Source organism: Antechinus flavipes, chromosome X (assembly GCF_016432865.1).
Source record: "Antechinus flavipes isolate AdamAnt ecotype Samford, QLD, Australia chromosome X, AdamAnt_v2, whole genome shotgun sequence".
Taxonomy (NCBI): domain Eukaryota; kingdom Metazoa; phylum Chordata; class Mammalia; order Dasyuromorphia; family Dasyuridae; genus Antechinus; species Antechinus flavipes.
The window spans coordinates 633672-653671 of NC_067404.1; the positions used below are offsets into that span (position 1 = coordinate 633672).

At 42.2% G+C, this 20000-nt stretch overlaps 1 protein-coding gene across 5 annotated transcripts in view; it reads left to right on the forward strand.

Annotated features, from left to right (window-relative positions):
• Positions 1 to 20000, forward strand: part of LOC127542643 (histone lysine demethylase PHF8-like) — a 68645-nt gene that overhangs the window by 12049 nt on the left and 36596 nt on the right. For 3 of the 5 annotated variants that reach the window (XM_051968386.1, XM_051968383.1, XM_051968387.1), the window contains exons 4-6: positions 9693 to 10018; positions 10771 to 10827; positions 14304 to 14404. In XM_051968386.1, the coding sequence (XP_051824346.1) occupies positions 9693 to 10018; positions 10771 to 10827; positions 14304 to 14404 (484 nt within the window). The remainder of the gene's footprint in view (positions 1 to 9692; positions 10019 to 10770; positions 10828 to 14303; positions 14405 to 20000) is intronic. The other 2 variants (XM_051968385.1, XM_051968384.1) reach the window with 1 other exon arrangement.

The window sequence follows — 20000 nt, forward strand, 5'->3', positions numbered from 1 at the left end:
AGAATGGTTGGATTCGTTCACAACTCCACCAACAATGCATTAGTGTCCCAGTTTTCCCGCATCCCCTCCAACATTCATCATTATTTTTTCCTGTCATCTTAGCCAATCTGACAGGTGTGTAGTGGTATCTCAGAGTTGTCTTAATTTGCATTTCTCTGATCAATAATGATTTGGAACACTCTTTCATATGAGTGGTAATAGTTTCAATCTCATCCTCTGAAAATTGTCTGTTCATATCCTTTGACCATTTATCAATTGGAGAATGGCTTGATTTCTTATAAATTTGAGTCAGTTCTGTATATATTTTGGAAATGAGGCCTTTATCAGAACCTTTAACTGTGAAAATGTTTTCCCAGTTTGTTGCTTCCCTTCTAATCTTGTTTGCATTAGTTTTATTTGTACAAAGGCTTTTTAATTTGATGTAATCGAAATTTTCTATTCTGTGATCAATAATGATTTGGAACACTCTTTCATATGAGTGGTAATAGTTTCAATCTCATCCTCTGAAAATTGTCTGTTCATATCCTTTGACCATTTATCAATTGGAGAATGGCTTGATTTCTTATAAATTTGAGTCAGTTCTCTATATATTTTGGAAATGAGGCCTTTATCAGAACCTTTAACTGTGAAAATGTTTTCCCAGTTTGTTGCTTCCCTTCTAATCTTGTTTGCATTAGTTTTATTTGTACAAAGGCTTTTTAATTTGATGTAATCGAAATTTTCTATTCTGTGATCAATAATGATTTGGAACACTCTTTCATATGAGTGGTAATAGTTTCAATCTCATCCTCTGAAAATTGTCTGTTCATATCCTTTGACCATTTATCAATTGAAACTCAGGTCTCTTTGTCAAAGAAATCCACTTCCATCAAAATATGTCATGTAAGTCTCGCCAGTCCGCTCTGTATTCATCCTGCTGGTCATTTCTTACAGAACAATAATATTCCGTTACATTCATATACCACAATTTACCCAGCCATTCTCCAATTGATGGGCATCCATTCATTTTCCAGTTTCTAGCCACTACAATCAGGGCTGCTACAAACATTTTGGCACATACAGGTCCCTTTCCCTTCTTTAGTATTTCTTTGGGATATAAGCCCAATAGAAACACTGCTGGATCAAAGGATATGCACATTTTGATAACTTTTGGGGCATAATTCCAGATTGCTCTCCAGAATGGTTGGATTCGTTCACAACTCCACCAACAATGCATTAGTGTCCCAGTTTTCCCGCATCCCCTCCAACATTCATCATTATTTTTTCCTGTCATCTTAGCCAATCTGACAGGTGTGTAGTGGTATCTCAGAGTTGTCTTAATTTGCATTTCTCTGATCAATAATGATTTGGAACACTCTTTCATATGAGTGGTAATAGTTTCAATCTCATCCTCTGAAAATTGTCTGTTCATATCCTTTGACCATTTATCAATTGGAGAATGGCTTGATTTCTTATAAATTTGAGTCAGTTCTGTATATATTTTGGAAATGAGGCCTTTATCAGAGCCTTTAACTGTGAAAATGTTTTCCCAGTTTGTTGCTTCCCTTCTAATCTTGTTTGCATTAGTTTTATTTGTACAAAGGCTTTTTAATTTGATGTAATCGAAATTTTCTATTCTGTGATCAATAATGGTCTCTAGTTCATCTTTGGTCACAAATTTCTTTCTCCTCCACAAGTCTGAGAGATAAACTATTCTATGTTCCTCTAATTTATTTATAATCTCGTTCTTTATGCCTAGGTCATAGACCCATTTTGATCTTATCTTGGTATATGGTGTTAAGTGTGGGTCCATGCCTAATTTCTGCCATACTAATTTCCAATTATCCCAGCAGTTTTTATCAAATAATGAATTCTTTTCCCAGAAGTTAGGGGCTTTGGGTTTGTCAAACACTAGATTGCTATAATTGACTATTCTGTCTTGTGAGCCTAGCCTTTTCCACTGATCCACTAATCTATTTCTTAGCCAATACCAAATGGTTTTGGTGACTGCTGCTTTATAATATAATTTTAGATCAGGTACAGCTAGGCCACCTTCATTTGATTTTTTTTTCATTAATTCCCTTGAGATTCTCGACTTTTTATTGTTCCATATGAATTTTGTTGTTATTTTTTCTAGATCAATAAAATATTTTCTTGGAAGTCTGATTGGTATAGCACTAAATAAATAGATTAGTTTAGGGAGTATTGTCATCTTTATTATGTTCGCTCGGCCGATCCAAGAGCACTTAATATTTTTCCAATTATTTAAGTCTGACTTTATTTGTGTGGAGACTTTTTTATAATTTTGCTCATATAGTTCCTGACTTTCCTTTGGTAGATAGATTCCCAAATATTTTATGGTATCAACAGTTATTCTGAATGGAATTTCTCTTTGTATCTCTTGCTGTTGGGTTTTGTTGGTGATGTATAAAAATGCTGAGGATTTATGGGGATTTATTTTGTAGCCAGCTACTTTGCTAAAATTATGAATTATTTCCAATAGCTTTTTGGTAGAATCTCTGGGGTTCTCTAGGTATACCATCATATCATCTGCAAAGAGTGATAGTTTGGTTTCCTCATTGCCTACTCTAATTCCTTTTATATCTTTCTCGACTCTTATTGCCGAGGCTAGTGTTTCTAATACGATATTAAATAATAATGGTGATAGTGGGCAACCTTGCTTCACTCCAGATCTTACTGGGAAAGGTTCCAGTTTTTCCCCATTGCATATGATGCTTACTGATGGTTTTAAATATATGCTCCTGACTATTTTAAGGAAAAGTCCATTTATTCCTATGCTCTCAAGTGTTTTTATTAGGAATGGGTGTTGGATTTTATCAAATGCTTTTTCTGCATCTATTGAGATGATCATGTGGTTTTTGTTTGTTTGGTTATTGATATAGTCAATTATGCTAATAGTTTTCCTAATATTGAACCAGCCCTGCATTCCTGGTATAAATCCTACTTGGTCATAGTGTATTATCCTGGTGACAATTTTCTGTAATCTTTTTGCTAATATTTTATTTAAGATTTTAGCATCAATATTCATTAGGGAGATTGGTCTATAATTTTCTTTCTCTGTTTTCAGCCTACCTGGTTTAGGTATCAGTACCATATCTGTGTCATAAAAGGAGTTTGGTAGGACTCCTTCAATCCCTATTTTTTCAAATAGTTTATATAACATTGGAGTTAATTGTTCTTTAAATGTTTGGTAGAATTCACATGTAAATCCATCTGGTCCTGGGGATTTTTTCTTAGGGAGTTGATTGATAGTTTGTTCTATTTCTTTTTCTGAGATGGGACTGTTAGGATATTTACTTCTTCCTCTGTTAGTTTGGGCAAGCTGTATTTTTGGAGGTATTTTTCTATTTCATTTAAGTTGTCGAATTTATTGGCATAAAGTTGGGCAAAGTAACTCCTAATTATTGCTCTAATTTCCTCTTCGTTAGTGGTGAGTTCTCCCTTTTCATTTTTAAGACTAACAATTTGATTTTCCTCTTTCCTTTTTTTAATCAGATTTACTAAGGGTTTGTCTATTTTGTTGGTTTTTTCATAGAACCAACTCTTAGTTTTATTAATCAATTCAATAGTTTTTTTACTTTCAATTTTATTGATCTCACCTTTTACTTTTAGAATTTCAAGTTTAGTGTTTGACTGGGGGTTTTTAATTTGTTCCTTTTCTAGCATTTTTAATTGCAAACCCAATTCATTGACCTTCTCTTTCTCTATTTTATACAAATAGGCCTCTAGAGATATGAAATTTCCCCTTATTACCGCTTTGGCTGCATCCCATACATTTTGGTATGATGTCTCATTATTATCGTTTTCTTGGGTGAAGTTATTAATTATGTCTATGATTTGCTGTTTTACCCAATCATTCTTTAGTATGAGATTATTTACTGCACATTCTTTTGAGATACCTCCTAATACTGGTCTTCAATCCCAACCTTCAGGGGTGTCCCTTTTGAACGTCAACATCATGACCAGAGATGATTGCAGAAAAGTGATGGTGAAAGAACACCCACCGCAATTAGTTTTTTTCTTCCTTCCTTCCTTCCGTCCCTCATTATAGCCTTCATTCCTCCTTCCATCATACCTTCCTTCTTTCTTCTTTGCTCCCTTCATTCCCTCCATTTTTCCTGCCTTTCTTCATACTCTCTTTCCTTCCTTCCTTTCTTCTCTTCCTTTCTTAATTTCTAAATTTTTCTTTTTTTCTTTCTTAATTATTCCTTTCCTCCATCCTTTCTTTTCTTTCTTCATTGTTTCATTTTTGCCTCCTTCCTTCCATTTTTTCCTTCCTTCCTTCTTTCTATCTTTCTCTTTTTCCTCTTTTCGTTCCTTACTTGCTTTCTTCCTTACATCCTTTCTTTTCTTCCTTCCTCCTTTCCTTCCATCCTACTCTTCCTGCTAGGTTTCTTCATTACTCCTTCTCTCCTTCCTTCTTTCTTTCCTTCCTTTGTTTTTTCCTTCATTTTTTTTCCTTCCTGCTTTCCCACCTTCCTTCTTTTTTTCCTTTTTTGCTTGCTTCCTTCCTACCTAAACTTCCTCCATTTTTCCTAACTTTTCTCCCTAACTGCCTTCCTTCTTTCCTTCCTTTTTACTTTCTTTCCTTCTTCCTTTTTTCCTTCCTTCCTCCTTCCTTCCTTCCTTCCTTCCTTCCTTCTTTCTTTCCTTCCTTTCCTTCCTTTCCTTCCTTCCCTTCTCCCTTCCTCTTTCATTCTTTCCATCCTTCTTCCTTTCTTCCTTTTTTCCTTCCTTCTTTTTTTCTGCTTTTCTTCCTTAGTTCTCTTCCTGCTATATTTCTTCTTTGCCTCCTCTCTCCCTTTCCTTCCTTTTTACTTTCTTTCCTTTCTTCCTTCTTTCCTTCCATCCTTCTTCCGTTCCTGCTACATCCCTCTTTCACTCCCTTGAACCTTCCTTCCTTCCTACCTAATCTCTTTCCTCTTTTCTCCCTTCTTTGCTTTCCTTCCTTTCCCTGTTTTCCTTCATTGTTCCTTCTTTCCTTCTCTTTCTGCTTCCTTCTTTGCCTTTTCTTTTCTTTCAGTCTTTCCTTTTTTTCTTCCTTCCCTCCATCTTTATGGGCTTTCTTTTCTTCTTCCAGCATATCCTCTGTCTTCCTTTCTTTTTTCCTTCTTCTTTCCTTCTTCCTTCCTTCCTTCTTTCCTTCATTCTCCCCTTTTTCCTTCCTTCTTTTCTTCCTTCCTTCCTACCTTCCTTCCCTCATTTGTTTTTTTATTTCATTTTTCTTTCCTTTCCTTCCAACTTTTTTCCATTCTTCCTTCCTGTTTTCCTTTCTTCCTTTTTTCCTTCCTTCCTTCTTTCCTTCCTTTTATTCTCTTCCTGCTCCCTTTCTTCATTACGCCTTCCCTCCATACTGCCTTCCTTTTTTCCTTTCTTTCATACCCTCTGTCTATTCTTCTTTCCAAGGAAGAAAAAAGGAAGTATTGAAGAAAGGGGAAAATCAAAGAAGGGAGCAGAAAGAGAAGGAAGGAAGGATGAAAGGGAAGGAAGGACGAATAGAAGGAAGGAATGAGGATAGGAAAAAGGGAGAGAAGTAGGGCAGAAGAAGAAAGGTTAGGAAAGAAGGAAGGAATGGAAGATGGAAGGAAGGAACGAGGGAAGGAAGGGAAGAAATAAGAAACAAAAAGAAAGGAAGGAAAAATGGATGGAAGGAGGGAGGGAAGTTAAGAATGAAGAGACTAACGAAGGAAGAAAGGAAAAAAGTACCAAAAAAGGAAAGAAGTAAGAACAGAAAGGAAGAAGGGAAGAAAGGACAGAGGGTATGAATGAAGGAAAAAAGGATGGAAGGAAGGAAGGCATGAAGGAAGCAATAAAAAAAGGAAGGAAGGATGGAGGGAAGGTGTGACGACCGCGCTAGCACCCAGGACACCCCAGAATCAGCCGGAGTCAGGATAAGCAAAAGTCCTTAGTCTCTATTTTCGGTCTTAGATGCAGGATTGAACAGGATGGAAGCAGAAGCTCCGCGACCACCTTCCCCCTCGTCTACGGCCAAGAGGACTCTGGCTCGCCTTACTCCACCCCCTAGTCCCTCCTACAATTCTCTGTATACACCAATCACTGAGCCAGCACGGATAGTGGGAAGGGCCATTGGCCAAGCATATGCCCATAGGGCACTGTCCAATCGGTACTTAGCCGTAAGGGCTTGGCTGCCAGTTTCAGCCCATTACAAGAGATGTTTGCAGAAAAGTGATGGTAAAGCAGAATACCCACCTTCTCAAAGGGAGATGATGCACTCAGCCTAAAGGAAAGACTCTTCCATTTTTGGAAATAGGCAGCAAGGAAGTCTGATTTCATTTTACGTATGTGGTATGACCATTTTCTTTCTCTTCTCTTTAGTTTGGGTGAGGGCCTCAGGAAATAGGGAACATAAAAGAGAGCTAATTGAAGGGAAAAGCTCAACTAAGGAGTTCCTCTTTGTTTTTACAGGCAATAGAGATCCCTGTTGCATGGGGGCGATCAGGTCTGCACATAAGGGAAAGTACTTTGGGGGCTGCAGGGAGAAAGAGCCAGCTGAGACCAATTAGGAAAGTCTTAGTTGTTGTTGCAAAGTACGCAAAGTCTTCTTAGGAACTGAACTAAAGTGGCGCCTTAGGTTCTGCCCTGGCCTAAAATTATCTCTGAGTTGCTGCCATCATTTACCTTCTTCCGGAAATGCCCTTGCCAAAGAGGCAGTTGCTTTACTCCTTCCTCAGTGATTTCCATTTCAGGCTCCACAAAAGCTGCTTGTGCCTCTTCAAGGTTCCTTCTCTTCTGGCTGAGCGCTGTGCCTCTGGCTTTTCTGGAAAAAATGAGGCCATTCAATGTGACATCCCTCTTTTCGTCCAATTTCTTCATCTCAGAACTCTGGTATCACCACCAGAAGGCCGACCATTGTACAGAGTTCACCCTTAGTCATTCCCACTGTCTACAATTTTGATCCATTTTTCTGCTAGCTGGCCCTGTCTCTGCTGCCTTCAAATATGCCCAAGGCCATCTCAAAAACAAAACCAATAAAAGCAAACCAAGGCTTCCCTGGGTTCCAGCTGTCATGTGCTGTCTGTTCTGTTCCCATCCAGAGTGCTTGAGAAAGTGGCCTTCCCTTGCTGCTTACACTGTCTTTCCGCCTCATTCCTGAATCCTTTGTCTTTGGAGTTTTGACCTTATTCTTCAGTTGAAAACGTTCTAGCCAAAGTCACGAATGATACCTTACAGCCATTAAATTAAACTTAAAATGAGCCTACATTCTCACAGGGAGGACAGCAAGTGCATGGAAAACATGCATAAATACAGCATAAAGATCAAATTACTCTGTACTGATGAATCTAAAGTGGCACAAAGCGAATCACCAGTAGGGATCAGAAAGATGGGGGCAGCCGGATGATGCAGTAGACAGAGCCCCAGCCCCGGAGTTCAAATATGGTCTCAGACACTTAACACTTACTAGTTGTGTAACCCTGGATAAGTCACGTAATGTCAACTTCAAAAAAAAAAAAGAGAGAAAAGAAAAGGAAGAAATTTTCTTTCATGCACAAGATGAGTCCTAATTTGCTGCTGAAGGAAAAGAGAATCTTTATGGGGTACAAGCTGAGCGAGTTGTTATTCTGTGCAATGACTTGGAGAAGGCTATAGGATTTCATGAGTGAGTGTCAGGAAAAAAGGCCGTTTGGCTGGATTGCAAAGTATGCCCAATAATACTGGAAAGTTATTTGGGGGACAGACTGTGTAGGGTTTTCAAGATTGAGAGTATCGCGGTGACCCTTTCAGACATGGGAGGCAAGGAGATTGAGAATATAAGCATGTAAGTAGCAGTGGTCTTATAAGCACTTTGCAAATATCTCTTTTGATGCTCACAACAAGCCTGAAAAGTTGGTGCTGTTTTCACTCCTATTTTACAGTTGCGGAAACTGAGGCAAACAGAAGTAAGTGCCTGAGGTCAGATTGGATTTAGTTTTTTGAGGCCAGCTCCAGTATCCTATCCTCTGTGTGTCATCGCTAAATCATCTCAAGGGAAAGGTTAGGCGTCAGAGGAGAATTTTAGACGAGTTAGAGATGATAGCTCTGTGAAGATTCATGAAGAGAAATAGCAAAGAGGATGCACATTTCTCAGCATTTCTCAAAGACAACTTTATGTAAATTGCTCATGAGGGACCCATGTAGAAAGTTGGACGCATTAACCAGATCCCTAGGTGACCACAGTGTACTGGGATTACACTCAATTGAAAGGACATAACAAATGAGAGACTAAATAGCTAAATGCAAAAGAGTTGGTCTGTTGAAACAGAACATGTTCTAGTAACAGTAGAAAATGTCATCAAAGAAACTTCAACCATGAGAAAACTTACCAAAACTTTAGGACGCAGCCAAGACTCCTGAGGGGAAAGCGTATCTCTCTGTAAGAACTTTCCCCAACAAAAGAGAGAAAGAACAGGTTGGTGAACTGGGCACACGGTGGAATAAGTGTCAGACGTGCCAGCTCGGGGCAGCTAGATGGCACAGTGGGTAGAGCACCGGACCAGAAATCAGGAGGACCTGAACTCAAAGCCGGCTTCAGTTACTTAATACTTCTTGGCTGCGTGGGGCAAGTCACTTAACCCCAGTTGCCTCAGAAAGACAAATCACCCCCCCCAACTAACTCTATGTCAGAATAGCTCTCGCCAGCATGACCCCAATTATCGAGCTGGTTGTTTTTTGCGGGGGTGGGGAAATCTTGAAATATAGAGAAGTCAAATGACAATAAGAAGAGGAGAGCCAAATTGCCGGTACCAAAAAATGAATAAAAATAAATTTGTACATACAATATTCATAATATGTATGTGATACTCACACATATATGTGTGTGCACACAATCAGTACAGTTAGGCACAAGGTGCATAGAGAAATGTTTCCATCCACAATTTCTTAAAATATAATAGCGTCCATCCATTCCTCAACTGATGGGCCTCTTTCATTCCCGAATTCCATTCTTTGCAAAAAATGGCCATAAATGTTTTGTGTTCATCTGGGTCCTCTTTCTTCTATCTTTGATGTCTAGATTTGGTAGCAAGTATTACTAGATCAAAGGGTCTGCAGAGTTTAATCAAATGGGCTTCGGAGTTGTTTTATACAATGCCTGGACTACCGGTTAAGAATTAACAATGGGCCTATTTTCCCACGGCCCTTCCAGTGTGTATTTTTCTTCTTTTGGTCCCCTTGGCCAATCTTCTGCTTCCCTTATAATTAATTGTACTTTCTCTGGTTTTGTTTGCACAGAGACCTTTAAGTTTTATGTGAACCTTTCTGGCTTGCACAAAGTTGTGTTGACTCTGTGTTGTGCTGACTTTTGAAGACAAGAAGGAAAACCAAATTGGCCATTCTCAAAAGTGAAAAGGGGGAATCCACAGCAAATAGGGAAACTGGATAATTGTTTCAAACTCTGTCATATACACATGCATTTACACACACACACACGCACACACACACGCCAATCAAACTGAGGCGGTAAATGATATCTACAAAATGTAAAAAATTAGAAGACAGAATGAGAAAAAGGAGATTGGAATAACCATGTTTGTTACAATTTAAGAATAAATTGTAACAAACATTTGAAAAACCAAGTAATTGCCTTTTTGCGTAAACTGTCCAATGATGTATTAAAATGGGTGTCTAGCTAGAGATGGTGTAAAAGGTTGTGAGATTTGCCCCTGGCATTGGTTATTCTTCTCTGTCTTTCACAGTAAAGCTCCTGCGTCCCCCAATACACTGGAGGCAGTCCAGGGGATGCTGTGCCTGGCCAACCTGCCGCCTGTGTCATCCTCGTCCCCAGCTTCCCATGTTCAGGCCTGGTGGACGTCCGGGGAGTACAGCGGCAGGAGTGGCTCCCCTAGGGAAAAGGGTAGTGGCCCCCTGGCCAGCCAAGGGACTGGGAAGAAGAAGGCTGTCAAGCAGCTGGCCAGCGACAGCACCGAGAGTCAAGGAGGAGAGGTCAAAACACATAAGCTGGAGAACGTGGAAAACAGCGTCAACAAGAGCCTGGAAGACAGCTCCAAGGATAAGGAATATAGTAAGGGTTGTGTCCTTTACCCTCCCCAGAGCAGGCAGGGGCCACGCTCGGTGAGGGAAGCGGAGTCCCTCCCAGGGACTGCTGGCGTCCCACCCGTGGCAGAGCCCTCCGGGCATGTCTGGGTCTGAGCGGCCACAGTCGGGCCCGTAACTGGAGACTAACATAGGAACGTCCTTTGGGTCCTGTTCAAGGACAGCCACCAGCCCGTTCTTGCTGAGTTCTTCCTCTCCCATTACTGAGTACTGCTAGCTAGTCCAGTGCTATTTCAGGTCACCTTCTTTGAACTAACAAGACAAATGTAGGAAAACAAACATAGCTCCATTGGTTAAAGACGCAGTTTTAGGCTTGAGCGGGTCTTTTGTCAGTTTTACAGTTAGCAGCTGCAGGGAGGTTTGGCAGCGTCCCATCTTGGGTGCTTCCCTGCAGGGCAAGCGTGTGTTTGCACCTCTGAGAGTGATTTGTAAGTCTGTATTTTTTCCCTGCAGGGATAGGTTCTGTTCGGGTAAAAAAAAAAAAAAGTACGTGGCTGTTTGAGCTTTAAATATTTTTTTAGAAAATTGTTTTGCGCTGAGATCACTAAATTAGTCATTTTCTGTGATCACGTTAGCCTTGTAGAGAGTGTGTGTGTGCGTGCGCGGGTGGGTTAGGGAGTCACAGTATATTTGAATATGCCTGTGCCTAGCTAGTAATCAAGAGTTAATTTCCCTCTGTGGCAGTCTTCCTAGAATCAGATGAGGATGATTTTGTTTCAGAATTAAAAGCAAAGAAGAAGAAGAAGAGTGCAAATGATGCTCCATGGATTCCTAAAGGTAATTTAGTGGGTTGTCTCCAGTTTCTTCATCATAGACCAAGGAGAGTTTTGGGGACTATGGATCATAAGCAGGCCATTTCTTTATGCCACACTTTCGGCATGCATGAGTGTTTTAGGATACATGGGGGGTATGGAAGGAAATCATTGAAAAGGAGGAAGTGTTTGAGTTGCGCCTGAAAGCTTGGACTCCCAGTAGTGTTCCTGGGGCAAAACCCTTCTTAACTCTCTTGACTGTACACGTTACTTGCCAAAATTCCCTGCGGACTAAAAGGGAGGCAGCATCAATCTGAAGGTTAGCGTAAGACAGGATAAGTACCGGCCTCGGAGGGGCCTGAGTTCAGATTTGACTGCAGATACTTAGTAGCTATGGGACCTATGGGACCTCACTAGTTAATGTGGACCCTGTTGCCTCCCCAAAAAGGGACATGGAAATAAGGCAGTAGAATCTTACTGTTATCCTTTTCAGTCTTACTGGTGACAAATTAAGTATGACCAAGGTGACATTGCCTTTAAAGCCCTGCAGAAAATTGATTTATTTTATAGGATTCACTCACTCTGCTGATACCAGTAGAGGCTAAGTATTTACTCAAGGTCACACAAAAAGCTAGTGACTGGCTGAGGAGAGATCGAAAATCAGATCTTTCACAGTTACACGATGTCAGGCTTTGTTTTCTGTTCTTACCTTGTAAGTTGTTTTCTTTTCCTTTTGGAGTGGGGTGGGATGGCAGTCAGGGTTAAGGGACTTGCCCAGGATCACACGGCTAGTAAGTCCCTGAGGCTGGATTTGGATCCCACTTCTTCCCATCCCAAGGCCAGTGCTGTTATCACTGTGCCACCTAGCTGCCCCTTTTCAGTCATTTTCTATGTTGTTTTCCAAGCCCTAATCTTATTCCCCCTTCTGGATCATTTCATACAAAACTTCCTCTTTTTCTGAACTCTTTACAGTTGTTATTTTTATGGTGTTAAATAATTAGTCACTTCCCAGGCAATGGGAAGTTTCTTTCTTTTCCCTTCTTTGTTTCCACAAAAAGTAGCAGCGTTTTATACACACACACACATTCATAATACATATTACATTATATGTAGTATACATCATGTATGTAATATATACATGCATGTCTACATATATACACATTATATATTATATCATAATATTACCATTGAGAATTTAACAAAAGAGCAAACTGAAGCAGACTGGCTCCACACAGGATAACTATGTTACCTGTCAGTACATTCCTTTAAGGCATAAGATCCTTCTGAGAAAGAGGGCAGTTGCCCTTATATACATTTTGCTGCATTCTGAACTAAGTTCAAAGCGGTTACAGAAAAAAAATTGGTTGCTTGTAAATTGGATCAGTTGCTTGTAAAAATGATACAGAATCAGTATTAGTCTCAGTATATTCATGTAAGGAAATTCAGTGGTTAGAGATGGGAAACAGTGGCAACCTTTGGTGATGCAGAAGCAAAAGCGGTATTTTCATCAGTGCTCCAACAACAGGATAGGAAAAAAATAATTCCGGAAGTGGAAGAGCCAAAAATGGAATCAAGAGACAAAATGTCTGTCAATTAAACATACAGCAAATATTTATTAATTAGGGGAAAGCGAGGCACTTCAGTCCAACTCACTTGCAAGTTATGGCATCACTTCCCTGAGGCTGGGGTCGTCTTCAAGAATGAAGGAACAACCACAACCACACTGAATCAATGCGTCCTAGTCGTTGTGCTCGGTGCTAGGGACGTAGTACCAACAATCAACCCTAACCATGCAGTGTTCTTGTTCTGTTTTATAATATAATCGTTCTCTGGGAGCAGGTTTCTTGGGCAGGTTTCTGGAGGCAGCCTTAGTGTCAGTTCAGAGTAATAGTCCCTCCACATGCTCCCAGCTGATAAAATCCAGACGTTTATTTCTTACCTCTCCTTGGGCCCGGTTAGCTTTCTTTGAGGCCTCTCTCCCTCCTTGGTTCCAAGAGTTCTTGCAGCTTGTCCTTTGCCTCTGCTTTCTTCAGCCTCCAGCCAGCACAAAGGCGGAAGATGGAATGAATCTGACTCCCCCTCTGAGAGTGGGCTTGTGTATCTCCCAGAGTGCTCTCTGGCCCTAAGAGCTTCTTGCTTGTATGAGCTCTCTAAAGGTGTTTCTATCAGGTCCTTGTTTCACGTTCTGGCCCACAACATCTCCTTGTAAGATCAGCTCAATCATATTGAACCATGCTAAACTAGATAATGATTGTCTATCAATTCTAATGACTTAACAGCTTGTAAGGATTCTCACCTAACCATAAGGAGCTTGTGTCCTAAGAAGAATAAATAAGATGATTCAGTTACTCTCTGCTGGGAAGAGAATTCGCCAGTCAGTCGAAACCCCGGAAAGAGTTTACTTGGCATGTTCTCTCTGAGCAGCATCTTTTTTTCCCTTGGGTGCAGGTAGCATTTTCTCTTTTTTTTCTTTATTATAGCTTTTTATTTCCAAGATATATGCACGGGTAATTTTTCAGCATTGACAGTTGCAAAACCTTTTGTTGCAATGTCCCCCTCCTTCCTCCTTCCCCTCCCCCCATGGCAGGTTGACCAATACATGTTAAACAGGTTAAAGTGTAAATTAAATACAACATAAGTATGCATGCCCGAACGGGTATTTTGCTGTACAGAGAGAATGGGATGCTGAAATAGTGTACCATTAGCCTGTGAAGGAAATCAAAAATGCAGGCGGACCAAAATAGAGAGATGGGAATTCAATGTAATGGCTCTTAGTCGTCTCCCAGAGTTCTTTCTCTGGGCGTAGCTGGTTCAGTTCATTACTGCTCCATGGAACTGATTGGGTTCATCTCATTGCTGGAGATGGCCGCGTCCATCAGAATTGGTCATCCTATAGTATTGTTGTTGACGCATATAGTGAAGTATATAACGAAACGTCCTGCTCATTTCACTCGGCATCAGTTCATGTTAGTCTCTCCAAGCCTCTCTGTATTCATTCCTTACAGAACAATAACATTCCATGACATTCATGTACCACAACTTCCCCAGCCATTCTCCCATTGATGGGCATCCCTTCATTCTCCAGTTTCTGGCCACCACAAACAGGGCGGCCTCAACCATTTTGGCACATCCAGGTTCCTTTCCCTTCTTTAAGATCTCCTAGGGATATGAGCCCAGTAGTTATGCTGTTAAATGAAAAGGGGATGCACAGTTTGATAACTTTTTGAGCATTGCCCCAAATTGCTCCCCAGAATAGTTGGATTTGTTCTCTGTGCATGGTACTTTAACGATAAGTTGTTTTAAATAGCACACGAGCATTTTCCTCCATTTTAAAGTTTCATGATATCTGCGACAATTGTAACTTGAGAACATTTGTAGTTTCTGCCGGAGGGAAAAAACCACAGTTCTTAAAAAAATACCATTGAGATCTGGGGCCGCCAGGACTTTAAGAGGCCCGACCCTAGATAGTGATCCTCTCATCTCTGACTCTCTTGTTCATAGCCCAAGGGGTCCCAAGCCTCCCAAAGTCAGCTAGAGAAGGAACCATCGCATCTTCCATGGATTCGAGAATGGCTGGCACAGCTACAAAGTTATCCCAACAGGTAGGTGAGTTGTCTGCTTTTCAGTGGCAGAAGGCCTTTTGAACCCGGATGGCAAACCATCCTGAAGGAGTGCCAAGAATTATCCAACTGGTGATTAAGCAGTTACCAGGCTCTGGGCTAGACCCTGGGAGATTAAAATAGACTGAAAAAAGAAGACAGTGCGGCCATCAAATATCCTCATGGGAACCCACGTGACGTGTTTTCCACGGGATAATGTTGGAGCAAAAGAATAAGAGCTGAGGACATCCAGAAAGTCCTTATCCCAGAGGGGCAGTTTGAGCAGAGCTTTAGGATTTCTAAGTTGCTCCGAGTCAGAGAAAATATAGTCCACACACGGCTGAAGATCTGGAAGTAGGAGATGGAATGGGGAGTGTGAGGAAGAGCAAGGAGTTTTATTTGATTGTGTAGTCAGAATATGCGGTGGAGTAACAGGCTAGATATAGTAAAAGGGACGGAGCAGATAGGAACGAGGGGCTTCTAATACGGAAAGAAGGAACGTACAGTTGACTCTAGAGGCATCCAGGTTCGAGTGCGGGATCTACACTCAGTGACCCTAGGCAGGTCACTTAACCCCTGCCTCAGTTTCCTCATCTGGAACTGTGAGGATAAAATGAACTGATATTTGTAAAGCATTTTGCAGATTTCCAAACACTCTGTAAATGCCATGATTGTGGATTATTTTGTGTTACATTTTAGTATTACTTAAACATTGGATTGTGTTTATTCTCAGTGTTGTTCAGTTGTTTTAGTTCTGAAACCCCACATTTGGGATTTTCTGGCAGAGATACTGGAGTATTTCCTTTGCCGCCTTTATGTTACAGAAGGGGGAAACTGAGGCAAAGGGATTAAGTGACGTGCCCAGGGTCACACAGCCAGTTAAGTGTCTGAGGCCAGATTTGAACTCTGCAAGAGGCTCCTTCCTGACTCCGTGCTTGGCCCTATTTGCCATCAGTAGTAATAATTATGAAAAGGAGCCAGTGGTGACTAATGAGGCAGGGACTGACATCTCTGGGGAAGATGGACTGCAGAAGGGAGAAGCCAGTTTTGCAGTAGTCCAGGCAAGACATGACAAGCACATCCTAAGTCACAAAGACGAGCCAGTTGATAGTAGGGTCTTAAGAAATAGAGTAGGGGAGGGATCCTACTTGAAAGTCATCATCTTGAAAAGCCAAAAAATTGTCCCTTTGAGTCATTTAACTGGAGCTACATGTAGCCAGTTGCCCTACATCAATGCCCAACATTTCAAACAATGTCCTGGAGACATCTCAGTGTCTCAAAGAGAGTAGTAATTATCTTTTCTTCAAATCCTTACAACTTTCTCTGTTTTTTCCCAGGGTCCCAGGCCTATAGCGTCAACATTTATCTTTAACTCATGACTCTCCCTCATTCATTCCACCCCACACCTCTCATCAGCTAATTGTGTGATTTCTATCTTCACAACACCTCTCCTGTTGTAAACCCCTTGCCTCTTCTCAGAGCTACAACTTGGGCAGACCCTCATCATCTCTTGCCTTCTAAATGAACTCAGCTCTCTACAGTGATCCAAGTGATTTTCCTTAAACGTAACCCAGCCATGTGACTCCCTTTCTCAATTCCAGGGGCATTTCATTGTTTCAGGAATAAAGCAGACTCTTTTGTTTAGCTTTTAAAGCACTTTCCAACCTCGCGCAATCCGATTTTTCCCCAGTGACTGCTCCATGCTCTGCCACTCAGGGAAGCCTACTTTTTCTATGCCGCACAGACAATACGCCAGCTCTCCTCCCATACCAACTTAGAGGTGACGCCTTTGTCTAACCCCTCAGCTGCTATTGCCCTTCCTTTCAAACTATCTTGCATTTATTATTCGTCTTTACTTTCTTCCTATTCTGTGTGCATTTGTTTTACTTCCTGTTGGGAACATATGCTGGGTAGTTTTCCTTACTGAATTTACATCGCTGGCATCTAGAGTGGGCATCTGGCATATGTTAAGTTTTTAACAAGTGCTTTTTGATTGACAAAGTGGTGGCTTGTGAGAGTAGAAAATGGGGGAGGTATGCAAAATGGGGGAGTTCCATAGAACCTGCAAAACCAGAAATCCAGTTTCAGGGCTGGTGGGAGGGAAAAGGGTAACAGAGATTCCTGGACTCTGAGTAAGCCGAGTACGTGACAGCCCACTGATGGCATGGAAGTCAAGGGGGAAGGCTGGAAATGGTGAGATCTCTCTCATCCATGTTTCCGTATTTGTGAACCAGCAGGGAGTATTCTTACACCTTGTTCTAGAAGAAGTCCAAAAGCAATAAGGCGCATGTACATAAAGGCCCAATAGTCTAATAGCATTGGAGGTCCTTGGATTAGAGTGCCACCCTGCATGATCTCTTTAGAGAGGGGCTTCCTTTCCACCTAGTTTGCATTTCACGTACCCTTGATGTGAAGACCGAGTTAGCACCCTGCATACCCCCGAATCAGCCCGAGTCAGGCTAGGCAAAAGTCCTTAGTCTTTATCCTTGGTCTTTGGGGCTAGAAGTGAAGGGGATGGACGCAGGATGTCCACGGCCTCTCCTCTGCGGCTCCCGCCCAGAGAGCGACCCTGGCTCGTCTTACTCGACCCCCTCGTCCCTCCTGCATTCTCTGCATACACCCATTATTGAGCCAGCACAGAAGAGTGGGAAGGAGCATTCCCCAAGCACATGCCCATGGAGGATTGTCCAATAGGGAATTAGCCTCATGTGCTTGAACCGACCTCAGTGCGAGCACACGAGCTCTCTACACCTCGAAGTCTTAGGAAAGAAAATGCTTACAGAGGGTCAGGGTCAGGGTCTGGAGCAGTTTTCTTCAAGAACAGCAGTGACCTCCAGCTTACCAGCCCAGGGCTGTCATGGCTGTGCCTCCTCTTCTTAAACAGCAACACTTTTCGGGCAGCCTCGCTGATCATGAATACACTGGGCTCAGCCCAAGAGCTTTGGGATGCCTCAGGTGAACCAAGGAGTTACCCCATTGGCCCCTGGTATCTTCCTGTCACAGCAGCACTCCTCCGCCAACTCTCCTGGGGACCGGGTGGCACAAGGTAGGCCACAAGGTAATTGTTCCTGCCTCTTAACACAGAACAGAGCGTGGGGAGTTGACCCGCCTTGGGCTTTAAGCATCATTTCATCCAGTTCCTTGGTTCCATAGGAAAGGCAGGCCCGTAATGTCAGGGCCACATCAGTGCCAAGAGCTGAATCTAGGTCTTCTGACTCGCAGGCCAGTGCTCTTCTGGGATCAGAACCTGGGTGGACAATAAGAAGAGTTCACTCCCACAATTGGGGAAAAGTTCACTCCCACAATTGGGGAAAAAACCAATTGCCCCCAAATATACGAGGACAAGTGGTCCTGCTGTAGCCCTAGGGGTAGTTAAGGGCATATAGAGTGCTGGACCCTAACTCAGCCCCAGTTCAAATCAAGCCTTCCGATGCTAGCAGTGTGACACAGGCAGGGAGGCCACTTAACCCTTTTTGCCTCAGTTTCCCTCATCTGTAAAATGACTTAGTAAAGGCAGTGGCAAACCACTCCAATATCTCTGTGAGGAAAACTCCAAATGAGGTCACAGAGAGACAGAAATGACCGAAACTGCAGAAGAACAGAACGGAATCACTCCTTAGGAATTCTTTCTATTGCATCCCAAGTAAGTGGTAATTATGCTCTTGCATAAATACATTAATTACAGTATTACAGCAGTGTGAGCCATAAGAAGAAAACAAACTAGGAATGGGGTCACCGGGAGGTGATTAACCAAGTGAAGTCAACCATTTTGGTGGCTGGGCTTTCTGTTTATTTTTCCCTGCATCATGATTTTCTGAGTGATTTCTGGCTTCCGTGATCAACATTTTCACCCTTGGTTATATCCTATACATCCCAGTGATTCTAATCCCCACGCCGTCCAAATCCTATTTCCCACCCTCACTTCCCAGTTCCTTACTCCTCCCTCTTGTTACCTCATGCCAAGGCTCCAACCAAATTGTAACCACTGCTCCTACTGGGCCTCATGGAAAGCCTTTTCCTGAGATAAGGAACTTGCCTTCATCCTGGATCTTTTCCTCGCTCAACCTTTCCATCTTCTTGCAATCACCACAACCTGTCCCGCTCTCCCCGATGACGCAGCTTTTCCCACCACTCTTTCCAGCCCTGGCTGCACCAACAATTATTCTCCTTGGCTCACAAGTCTCTCCCTCTTCCATCTATCTTCCATTCAGCTACCAAAGTGATTTCCCCAACCTATGGGACTGGCTTTGTCACCCCTGACTCGGTAAATGGCAGGAGCTCCTCTCGTTTCCAGCATCAAATACAAAACCCGCTCTGTGACGGCCAAAGCCCTTCATGATCTAGTCGTTCTTCCCCTCCCCTCTTGCCCCAACCTTTGCCGCTCCCCCCCTGCCCCCATTCGGGCCTCTACTTACTCTCTGCTGTTCACACTAAGTTTCCAGTGCCCTTGGCCTCCTGACAATATTCTCCCTCTCTCAATTCTAGGCGATTCTCCGGCCAGCCCACTTGCCTAGCATGCTTTTCTTCCTGGTCTCGGCCTACGAGCTTCCCTAACTTCCTTCACATCCCAACTAAAATCTCATCTTCTGCATCTTAGCAACCCTTCTTCATTCCTGGCAATCTTTTATTTTGGGGGGCGTGGTAATAGTATTTCTATGCACATAGTTGTTTTGTTATTTTCCCCTTTAAACTGTATGCTCCTTGAGGGCAGGACACCTTCCCTTTTGCTTGGTTTTGTACCCCCAGAGTGTAACCAGTTAAATGGTAAGTTGAAAACAACTGGATGATCCTGAAGGTCCTTTCAGAGCCATGGGTGTACGGATTGTAGGAGAACTTCATGGAGAGGGGACTTGGAACAGGAGCTGAAGTGAATGGAAAACTTTCGGGAAAAGGGTCACATTTCAGGCAGAGAAACAGATGATAGGAAAAGTTTGGAAGGATGGACAATCAGACACAGAGAAAAACAGGATGAAAGCATTCGGGTGTAGAGAGCATATCTGCTCCCACAAACAGCCTCTCAAACCCAAAATACCTTTAGAAAGAAAGATTTGTTAGGTAAGAAAAAGAAGGTGTGGTCCTTTCCCAGCCTATTTGATGCTACTCAGGGTTCAGACAAGGGTGCCATGAACACCGTACATTTTACTGAGAGGACAACTCAACCAAAACATAAGAGAATCCAAAACACAAATAGGTTTATGACTAGTCCTGGGTAGGAAAATCCACATGATGAATTTTTTGAGAGAACCCCCAATTCCCGAATTCCTAGAGAATACTCTCTCTAGGATGAGGTGACTAGGTAAGGACAGTCCAGTGAAGTTAGACTGAGATTTTCCCACAATGGAACAATAGATGACAGATTGAAATAAATGATGCTATTCGATATAGAGATGAGAGAGAAACAGATGAGATGGGCAACTTAAATCTGTCCGTCCCTTCTTTCTTCCTCTTTTCTCCTTTGACGTCACTCACTCTGTCATCTGTGTCTTCCATCATTCATTTCTGTTCCTTCCTCCGGGCGAGCGGCCCAAGAAAGGGCTGGCTACGGCAAAGCAGCGCCTTGGCCGTGTTTTGAAAATCCCTAGGAATGGAAAAGTTCTTC